The sequence below is a fragment of the Myotis nattereri genome (genome assembly GCF_964212035.1).
Source record: "Myotis nattereri genome assembly, chromosome: 8".
NCBI lineage: Eukaryota > Metazoa > Chordata > Mammalia > Chiroptera > Vespertilionidae > Myotis > Myotis nattereri.
The window spans coordinates 65856350-65867428 of NC_138083.1; the positions used below are offsets into that span (position 1 = coordinate 65856350).

Sequence of the window (11079 nt, forward strand, 5' to 3'; positions counted from 1 at the left end):
TGCATCTGACCTGCCCACGCAGCCTGCCCCTGCGCTTCTGGGTGAACGTGATCAAGAATCCACAGTTTGTGTTCGACATCCACAAGAGCAGCATCACGGACGCCTGCCTGTCGGTGGTGGCCCAGACCTTCATGGACTCCTGCTCCACCTCTGAGCACAAGCTGGGCAAGGATTCGCCTTCCAACAAACTGCTCTACGCCAAGGACATCCCCAACTATAAGAGCTGGGTGGAGAGGTGCGGCGAGTATGCAGGGGGTGGGCGGTAGCGGAGGGCTGGGACCCAGCTCATGCACCAGCCATCTGCCTGCAGGTACTATGCTGATATTGCCAAGATGCCTGCCATCAGCGACCAGGACATGAGTGCATACTTGGCCGAGCAGTCACGACTACACCTGAGCCAGTTCAACAGCATGAGCGCCTTGCATGAGATCTACTCCTACATCACCAAGTACAAGGATGAGGTGAGCACACCAGCCTTGCCCAAGTTTGCCTGCTTCACACCACCTGCTCAGCCCTTCACCAGGCCTTGCCAAGCAGGGCTCCCTCCCCAGGGCCCTTCTGCCAACCGCATCCAGTGCCTGCCTCCTCCAATCTGCTTTCCCATTGGCCACCTCATGTGCTGAGGCAGGAATACAGTGCTGTTTGATAGTCTTTCAGGCCTGTCAGGGTCCAGCTGGGCTGTAGCAGGCCAGGGAGCATGCTTCTGGGCACGGGGGGTTGGGGGAGCAGGGGAGCAGATTGTAGTGGCTTCCTAAAGTAGAGAAGACAGGTTGGTGAGTGACTGTTCTTTAAGGACCCATTACAACAAGCATGTCAAACTCGCGGCTGGCGGGCCACATGCCTCCTTAAATAAATGAGGCATGTGGGCTGTGAGTTTGACCTGCTTGCATTACAAGGTTGATGGGCCTGAGCAGGCATCTCCAGAGCCTTCCTCCTTTAGCATTTTCTGCTGACCTGGAGTGAGCCTGCAGCAGGTCTCCTTGTCATCTGCTACACAGAGCTGGGCTTCCTGAGGAAGGAGGACTGACTCGTGGGCTGAATTGGTTGGGGCACACAGGGCCGGAGAGGCAGGATGGGCATGGCCATTGCTAAGGCCCTGAGGCCAGAGTGGGCCTAGCTACAGGGCCATGGAGGCCAGGAGGCTGAGAGGAGGAGGGGGAGAGGTAGGCCAGGCTGAGGCAAGGGGCCTGTCGCTGGGTGTGCAGGCCTTGGTGAACTTGGGCTTTCCTGTGAGACAGGCCATCAGGGTTTGGAGACAGAGCTGTGATCTGACTGTCGGGTGCCCAGGGGGAGGGGGAGTCAGGGACCATGTAAGGGCTGGGCCATGGGAGGGAGGAATCAGGACTTGCTGATCAGACTGACTATGGGGTGTGACTCCAGACTTAAGGTGGAGTGAGCTACGGGAGGTGGCAAAGTCCAAGGAATCCGCCTTGGACTTCCATTTAAGTTGGAGGTGGAGCTGGGACTCGGGAGAGACTCAGGCTCCAGGGTTAGCGAGTGGGGGTCGGCAGCATCAAGATGGCCCTAGAGGTGAGTCCAGAGCAGGAAGAGGACGGGCTGAGACTCAGACCTGGGGCTGGGTATTCGGAAGTGAGGTTGGGCAGGTGTCCTGGGGCTGAGAAGGATAAGCAGCAGATCCTGGGTGACCTGGAGACGCCGCCTGGGGGCTGGAGACTAAAGCCTGCCCTTGGGCTCATGAGGGAGAACAAAGAAGCTGGAGGTTCTCTTCGGAGCTGCACTGTAAGGGGCCAGAGAAACGGGTGGTGGGAGGCGACGTGCTGGCAGGCTGAGGCACCAGCGGGAACCGGAGCGTGGACTTAGGGTGCTCCTGCTTCCTGGGGGCTGGGAGCAACAGGCTGAGTTGCCATGCAGGGAGGGCCTCCAGGGGGTGGCGGCATGTCCGTGTCCCCAGTGGCCAGGCGGGGAACTGCACCAAGAGGACATGAAGGACTGGCTGTGACCAGAGCCCTGTTTGGGGCTGGTGTTTTGTGGGTCGAGTGTAGGAATAGTGACCAGGGGGCAGGGGGACTCAGTCTTCATACCAGTCACCTGGGGATCCAGGTTCAAAACCCAGGTTCCTCAGCTCACAGTGGAAGGGATGGAATTAGGTATCTGCTGCAGAGCCCCGCCAGCTCCTGGCATGCCACTTGCTTAGTGAGTGTAATCCTCCAAGCTTCTATGAGGTGGTCCCATGTGAGCCTAGCCTAGCCTAGCGAGCCTGCCAGGCTCGCTAACACTCTGCCTGCCCCTGCAGATCCTGATGGCCCTGGAGAAGGACGAGCAGGCTCGCCGACAGCGGCTCCGGAGCAAGCTGGAGCAGGTGGTGGACACGATGGCCCTGAGCAGCTGAGTCACCCGCCACCACTGCCCAACGGGAGATTAGTGAGAGGGCCGCAGGGTGGCCTCCAACGACAGCCAAAGCTGGGAGGTCCCTGGAGGCAGCCTTCCCCCACGTGTGCCGAGTGCATGTGTGCTCGGGGCAGGTGTGCAGGCCGGCGTCCTCCCCGCCTCTCTCCCCCCTGGCTGGGGGTCCTGGTTCTTACTGGTGTGGGTGAGACGGTGCCTGCCGCACCCTCCGTGCCCAGAGCTGCTGGCCACAGGGCAGGGGGATTCCGGTTGCAGCTGGAGACCTTGGAGACGCTGGTGACTGTTGAAGACCTGGAGTGTAAGGCTGGGCCCTCTGGGAGGAGGGATGCCAATCTGGTTGTCTCCTCGAAGCCAGGCTGGTGAGGCCAGAAGGGCCAGGAAGAGGGGCTGGAGGGAGTCAGCCTTCTCGGCTTCCCTGGCAGAGTATAAGGGCTGAAGCCTGTCTGGCAGCCTGGGGAGGCTAAATGCCAGGCCTGGCCAAGGTGAGCTGAAGTCAGTCTGGACTATTGCCACCCGCCTGCCACCCTCACGCTAGCTGCTGCACCACACCACCATCCTCCGATTCACCGCGTGCTCTGCGGTGGAGGCAGGAGCACCTCGCCCAGAGAGAGGCCCAGCTCCCTCCTGTGGAGGGGCTGCAGGAAGGCAGCGCTCCCCGCTCCCAGGTGAATTCCAGAAGGACTCAGCGACTCCCCGTGTGTCCTCAGGGCTGTGCCTCTGGGGGCCACTGGGGCCTGGAGCTCCAGTCATGAGCACATTCCCATTATTTATTCCTCCACTGCATCCGCTCTGGGCCAGCTCTCCAGCGTGGAGCTCCTGGGAGCAGCCCGACCAACCGATTCCTTCCCTGCATCTCTGCCTCCCCCTCTCTCCACATCCACCTCCAGCGGCTTCCAGTCTGTCATCTCAGCAGCATGCTGGCCCCTCACACGCAGTGGGACGTCTGGGGCTATTTTTTGTTCTTTAGGGGGAACAGAAATCCTGCCGCACTCTGCTGGGGTAGCCGGGAGCAGGGCGGGGTCCTGGGTCACACTCTGGCCTGGCTGGGAGCAGGACACAGTGACCAGAGGGCCTGGTGGTTGGCTCTGTCCACCCTGCCTTCAGTGAGCAAGAGAGAACAAATTTTTAAAACAAAACCTGTACATTAGTATATATATGTGTGTGTGTGTATATATATATATATGTATATATATATATATGTGGCTCTAGCCTCAGTCTCCAGCCCCAGTGGGGTCCTGTATAGCTGACTGGAGGAGGAGAAATTTTACAAACAATTTAGAATAAGAAAATTAAGGCAGTGGAAAAGCAATACCAAATGGTCGTGAAGCCAGTGGCCAGATTCCCTGAGCGGAACACTCCACCCCTCGACCTGTGGTTTGTCCTGTTTTTTTTGTTTGTTTGTTTTGATGTATAAAGGAGAGAACTTCTTGGCGCCCCCCACCCCCAGCTTCCAGGGCGAGGGGCTGTGAGTTCCTGCATGACTGTGCTAGCGTTAAGTCTGACTTGATCTTTTTAAAACTGCAAGTGTTGAATACTAGAGATGTTAGACACTTTTTTAAATGTTTTTTAATTAGTCACTTGTGAAAGCAGACAAGCGGCCCCCCTCTTCAAGTTCACTTTTTTGACGGTACTAAAGATTCCCATGGACTTTAAGGGACAGCTAACTGTGGCCAGCGTCATCTTGAGGACCCCGCTAAGCTGCATGGGCCAGGCTGCACACCTTGGAGATGGGCTAAGGGCTGCCCCTTGCGTGGGGAAGCAGCAGGGAACCTGAGAACCTGACTGGAACCGGGGAAAACGGTTCCCCATCACCTGCCCCGTGGGTGATGAGCAGGGCTCTGTCTCCTGCTGCCGTGGATGAGTAGCTAGAGCCCAGGCAGCCCGTCTGACACTCGTGCAGCCCATGTGGGCTCGTCCCTGGGCCAGCATGGGGCAGAGCTGAGACCTGTCAGAGATTAAGCTTGCTTTTTGGTGGCCACTGCTCTGGCCTGGATTCCAGTCCCAGGGATTCCAGCACCCTGCTCCTCTCTGATGCTGCCTGGCTGTGCCTGGGTGTGGACCTTGTTTCCTCCAAAGTCTTCCCTGGATGCTGGCTTCCAGTGGAAGCCCTGTTCTTCCAGTTCCCTGCTCTGCCCTCTTCAGAATCCAGTTCCAACCTTGCTGAGGCCTCCCAGCCTGCAGATGGCCCCGCGCTCACCTCCCGAGGCTGCTCCCGGGGGGGGGAGGAGGGGCGGCCCACCTAATAGCGCACACCTGTCAGGCGCAAGCACTTTAGCAATATCTGTTTACATATGAGCTGATCAAGCTGATTCTAAGCCTGCTGGCTGCTCGGCGCAGCAGGTCCCGCACCTCCCTTCCCGTCAGGTCTTGGAGTTAGGTTCTGAGTTCTTGTCAGTGGCTCTCAGTCCTCCAAACTCTGTAGCTCCCCAGGCGCTGGGCCCAGGCACTGCACCACCACCTCCCAAGCATTGTTCTCCCAGGGGCTCTGACCCCGAGCTCTGGCACTGGCCTGGGGGGTGTGGGGCCCTGGCTGGAGCCTGGAGATGGAGTGCCACTCTGCAGTGAAGTCCCCTGTGCAGACCCAGACCCAGGGAGTCTGGGCCACAGCACAGAGTGCTGTGCAGGGACACCGTCCTGGCCCAGGCACTGCTGCTATGGCCTGTCCTGCCCCCGTCTGTCCCTTCCAACCTTCCCCACTCTTGTCTCAGGAGTGCCCAGGGACGGCTCATGCCTTGGTCTGGGAGCCCGGCCTCTCAATATACCTCGAGCTTGCCCTGCACTCCCTGACCCAGGGCGGAGCAGCCAGGGTCACCCCAAGATGGAGGGCCCTAGATGTTCCCACCCTCCCTGGTCTGACCTTGCTGAGAGCCTCCGCCCTGGTTCTTCTCCCAGTTCTGGTTGTGATGGCTCATGTTGGTGCTACACACGCTAGAATAGATATATTTACAGAGAGATATTTTTAAGATGAAGCCCACAATTAGCTGTCCTTTGCCGCCACAGGGCCCCCACCCAAAAGAAGAGCAATCACGGCGGCCTGAGCTGCCCGCCACTGCCTCTCCCAGGAGCAGTGTGGCTGAAGGGGCGCTCAGCCCACAGGTTGTGTAAATACACGGTCATTCCCTATTTTACTGTTCTTCAGATTTAGTACTTGTAAATACAGACATTAAGGAGAGATTAAACATTTTTGCTAAAGCTCATGGCTCTTTGTTTTTCTTGCTGAGAGGGGTTTTGGGGTGTGGGGGTGGCATGTGCCAAAGACTGCAAGCACATCTTGCTCAGAAGTTCCAGCTGTGGGGCCTTGACTTACGAGTGTCCCGACTAACGAGCTTTTTGAGATACCAGCTGTCTCTCTGCCTTTGCATTGAGTTGATAGAGTAATTTGAGTTAACGAGCTCCTTAAGGTCTCTGAACGAATTAAACTCGTAAGTCAAGGCCCCACTGTACTAGGACTAGTGGCCAAAGGTGCTGATTCTTGGGCCTCCAGGGTTTCAGCAGCCCCACAGGTGTGCTGCCCAGGCCGGGACTGCATTGCTCCTGTGTGCGAAGAACCTGCAGGTGTCTGGGCCTGGGAGGCACTTTGAAACCAGCTGAGCCTGTTGTCCATGGGACTCCCCCTTGAACAGCAAGGGACTAACGCTGCGTGTCCCTGCCTTGCTCTGTGTGGAGCCTTGCAGCCGAGAAGGCCAGTTTGGGGAATGTTGGCCTTTCCAACACAAACCCCATGAAATGATGGCCTACTTTTCTGATGGTGAAGGTGTTGGTGTAGCCTTTGCTGGCTGTGGTCCTGTTTTCTCCATCGTCCAACAGGGATGGCCCTTCCTGCCCAGGGGGTCAGATGTGATCGTTTTGGATGAAGCAAGCTGGGGTCTGGAGGACAAAAGTGTGATGTGTCCCCAAGGTCATATCTGGTTCTCTCTACCTGAACTTCAGGCTACCGCCAGGCAGTGACAGTGACAGAGGCTGATCGCTCACTGGTAGTTCAGCCACTGTCCAAGCCTGGCCGGTGAATGAACTGGTTTGGACCTCACAGAGCCTGTGAGGTCAGGGTTATCCCCAACATACAGACAGGCTGCTGAGGGACACACCGGTGTTGCCGTGGTAAGGGCAGGTCCCAGCGAATCAGGAGGGAGGTTCCCAGAGCACCCTGGCAGCACTCTGGCCTGCCTTCCCTCAGTCTCCCTTCCGTGAGCTCTGACAGCAGGCCATAAGTCACAATACTCCTGCTCCAAATTGGGCCCGTCCTGACAGCCGGCTCAGGCATCATGCTCTGCGCCAGGCTCAATCACTAAAAAGAAATCAGTATAATCACCGTGAAATTGCATCAGAAACAAATTTAGCAAATGTGGTCCAGTCTGGGTGTGACGTGGCCTGTTCCCGTGGCTCGGGCCTCTCCAGCTTTCTGGTACAATCAGCCCTGCCTCAATTACCATCGTTAGGTGCCAGGTCCCCAGCCCACCAGCCGGGAAGCGGGTGATCCTCTCAGCTGCAATCAGCGCACACTGTGCAGCGATCAAGTGTAATTATGCAGCTGGCACAGCGCAGGAAGGAGGCAGGCGCCTTCTGATTGCCGACCCCGTGGCTCACCGAGGGCATTAACACCATCAGCTATTAATACGGGGGCTGTCTGTCTACACAGGGCATGTGGATGGGGGTGTCTAGGTGGCAGAGGGTGAGGCTAGCCTGCAATCCAGCACCTTCAACTCATTGTGATGAGACGGCACACGGGCTCTGTGAGCAGGCATCAAATAGGCCAGACTGAATAAACATCAAGGTAACTGCATCTGGGTCGCAGGCGTGAAGAAAACATAATCGCATGTGACGGCAGCCAGGGCTAGGGGGACGACGGGGTTGGCCGCTGGGGAGGAGCAGTGGTGTGGAGACCTGAGGGATGAGGGGACCGGCCATGGTGGTATCAGAAGAGCGCCCCCCCGAGTCAGGAATGCACGGGGCCCCTGAGCAATGGGGACGAGGAGGCAGGTGGGCACTGTGTGAGGAGAAGAGGGCAGCAGGTGTCCAGACCCAGGGTGTCCGCATCCCGGGGCCTCACGCCCGAACAGCAGCGGACAGGCTGTTCCTAGCTCCTGGGGAAGCAAGGAGGGTGGGCTCTGTTAGCATTTGGAGGCCATGGGACTAGAGGGCCAGAGCCTGGGGGAGACCAGAGACCATTTGGGAGACTCCTGAAAACATCCCTGCGACCTTGGCCCCAGTGTACCCCTTTGGGGTTCCTGGAGACCCGACCGCCCATCAATGGTGTGACTCTGCGGGAACATGTGGACTTTCTGAAAACAGAGCTGTGGGACTTGTTCTGATCCATCATTGGGTCGTCAGTGGCAGTGGCTTGACGCTGGGCTGGGCACGTACCTGGGTTTCAGGTTCACTACCCACCCCCAGTCAGGGCAACTGTCAATGTGTCTCTCTCACATCTCTCCCTCCCTCCCTCCCTCCCTCCCTCCTCTTCACTCCACCTGAAAAGCAATGGAAAAAATATCCTCAGGTGAAGATTAAAAATAAACAGTTAAGATGTTCAATTTTACATTATGTGCATATTACCACATTTTAAAATAGTAATAAAGAAATTAAAGAGTCTGAGCTTTATTGTGTGGCCAAGAGGGCCACAGAATATTCTGCAGCAGGAGCACTCGGCTCTTCCCTTCGGCCGTGGTGGTCTCATCCACACCTCAGCTGCAAGGACTTGGTGACCCCACACCTCTGGCTGCAGTCCCCGCCTGGGTCCCGCCTCCCACAGCCTGAAGCCCCAGCGCCTGCAGGAAGAAGCTTGGGCGTCCCCACCCTGACCAGGCGCACGACTTGGAAGGGTGGAAGCTGTGACCCAGCCCCATGTGGTCCTGTGTGTTCCAGCCCCTGCTGGGCATGAGGCTCCAGCCTCTCTCAGCTGGTGGCTCCCGGGTGAAACGTCCTCAAGCCCAGCTTTCAAAAGCACCTCTCTTTCCATCAGACTTTTTATTTTTTTTATGAATAATGACATTTTTTCTTTATTTAACCCCCTTGTCATTGCACTAATAAAATTAATATTTGCATATCAAATGTTGCCTCAAAACTGCATTTTCACAGATGGGCTTGTGTGATGAGGACCTAGGAGCTGTTTTAAAAAACATTTCTTCTCCTGGCTGGTTTTGCTCAGTGGATAGAGCATCAACCTGCAGACTGAAGGGTCCCAGGTTCGATTCCAGTCAAGGGCACATGCCTGGATTGTGGGCTCGATCCCCAGTGGGGGGCATGCAGGAAGCAGCCAATTAATGATTCTCATGATGTTTCTATCTCTCTCTTCCTCTCTTAAATCAATAAAAAAATATAATTTTTTAAAAAAGCATTTCTTGTCAGAGGAGCAGGTCTTTTGTCCTCAGGGCGGATGCAATGTGTGACTTGCTCCTTTGCCCCAGGGGCTGGAGTACTGGCTCTAGAGCTTGGCTGGATTCAGGTTCCATTTTCCAGGGAGCAGGCCCTTGCTTCAGGGCCACCGCCCAGGACCAGCCTTGGCCATGCCCTCCTGTCACACCCCGAGATGTCCCACTACTTAAGCGGGCCCCTTGCCTCACCTCCTTCGCCTCCTGGGCCACTGGGGTCCTTCTAGCGGCCTGGAATGCTCCTCTCATAACACTCTCTCCTTTTTAACTTGAAGAAATTATTTAAAGGGAAACTTTCTGGCACCATCATAAGTGGACAACCAGTATCGCTTGCCATAAACAGGTGATTGAAAAAATAGTGCAGTAGAAGTAAAAATAATATAAAGTTTTAGCAACAAGTGGTTGAGCACATACAGCCCTTCTGTCTATGAAGTTACCAAGTGCCAGTCAGGCATGGAGAGCCGCCCAGAACCCAGGCGCAGCTCTCCCTGTGTTCCCAGTTGCGCCTGCAAACCTCTGCTCTTGGTTCCCTCGCTGGCAGCCCTGGCAGGAGGCTGGGGTGGGAAGAGGGAAGGGCCCTGCAGTTCCCCAGGGTGTCCCTTCCTTCACTGGCACTGTCTGGCAGCCCAGCTCTGAGCCAGCAATGCCTTTGCTGTCAGCTGCTCCTTCCCGGGGTGGCCACGGCTCCTGCCCCTGCCTCTCCCTGCTGTGAAGTGCCCTCTGGAGCACTGCTTCTTTCGTGACTGACCCCTGCCTGGGAGAGTCCCCAGCTCAGTTAAGCTCAGGTCTGTCCTGCCTAAAATACTCACTTACCACCCGGGGTGGCAGCCCACGTATCTCACATACCTGGCTTCAGTGGACCTGCAGGGTGGCCCCACCCCAGTGTGTGCCCCTGCTCCTGCCCTGTGTGGCTGAGTTGCACCTTTCCTCCCTTTTTTCCATTGGCTTCCAGCCACGTGAGGGGGGCAGGAGGGAAGCTCCCAGAGCCCTCCCCCAGACACCAGCGGTGCCCCCTTCCCCATGTGTGTGTGAGCAGGGCCGTATCTGTCTCTCTGCGGGCTTGGTCTCGCTGGCAAAGCCCCACACAGGTGTGTGACATTCCTGCCATTCTTTATATGTTTGCCTGGCCTGAGAGGACACAGGGGAGGGTGCAGCAACAGTTTTCAGTCCAAGAAAGAGAACGAGAGAGGTCTCATCTCTCTCGCTGGAACGAATTATTTAAAAGTAGTTTTCAAGATACAAATTTATCTTTAAGTCAGCAGTCTGCAAGAGGGGCAAGGGGCATTCCTGGCTCGGAAGCCTGGGTCGCGTGCTTAGTACCGTGTGATGGGGCAAGCCTTGGTCTCTTCCTCATCCTCAGTTTCTTCATCTGTAAAATGGAAGAACAACTCTACCAGCCTGTCAGGGTTGGCGGTAGAACTGTATGATAACGTTTGTGTAAAAACGAGTAACGGGGATTATGGTTGAGGTGCGTGCAGGTGCGTTTTCATGCCCTGTAAATCCTATTATCCTGGAGGGTGAATGACTATCCAGAGCAAAGGAATTCTCCCATCACTTCCTCTGTGAGCCAATGGACAGGAGCAAAGGGGGGTTTCCAGACCTCAAGAGCCAGAAGCAGTTATCAAGAGCCAGAAGCAGTTTTAAGATGCAGAGACCACGCAGGAGCCCCTGCCACAGGGGGCAGGGTTGAGGTCCAGAAAGTCTAAAGCCAGGAAGAGGAAGCTGCTGGGGTGAGGGTGCGTGAGCAGCAGCTCATGCCCCAAAGCCAAGGTGTCCAGTGAGGAACCGAGGCTGGGGCAGAGGTGTGTGGGATCAGGGCTGTTGCCCGAATGACTCCCAGGAGAAGCGTTTACCGTGGTCCACGCTGGTGGTCCTGCAGGGCACGGGCTGCCGGCCGCACAGAGTGGCCTGCGTGGTGAGATGCCCCCTTCCCTAGTGTCAGGAAGCCTGCCGACTCTTCCCCTAGACCCCAGTGTCATCTTGGGAAGAAGGAAGAAACGGGAGGGAGAGCCAGCCTGGTAGGAAGTTGAACTGTGACTTAGACACAACATTTTTTACAACAGAAATGTGTTAAACCAAAATAAATATTAAATAGCACGAGATTGGGATATTTTTTAAAGTTTAAGGTTTTGTCCCTCTTACCCAGTGGGGCTGAAGCTTAGGAGCAAGATCAGATAAATTATAGACAATTCAGAGGCTACATGACCAGAAATACCTGAGCAGAGCTGTGTGCGTTTTCAACCCTAGAGACTGTGCTGGGCTGGGGTGCAGAGTGGAGGGCTGTGGGCTCTGCCTGCCTTGGTCTTGGGGAACTGCTCCTCCTCCCAACCCTGGGCAGCTGGCCACG

At 56.3% G+C, this 11079-nt stretch overlaps 1 protein-coding gene across 1 annotated transcript in view; it reads left to right on the forward strand.

The window, feature by feature from the left end:
• The window catches only part of PLXNA1 (plexin A1), a 48461-nt gene extending 42902 nt beyond the window's left edge, over positions 1-5559 (forward strand). The window contains exons 29-31 of the mRNA XM_081097139.1: positions 23-235; positions 311-461; positions 2255-5559. Coding sequence (XP_080953265.1) covers positions 23-235; positions 311-461; positions 2255-2350 — 460 coding nt within the window. The 3' untranslated portion in view covers positions 2351-5559. The remainder of the gene's footprint in view (positions 1-22; positions 236-310; positions 462-2254) is intronic.
• The last annotated feature ends 5520 nt before the right edge of the window (positions 5560-11079 follow it).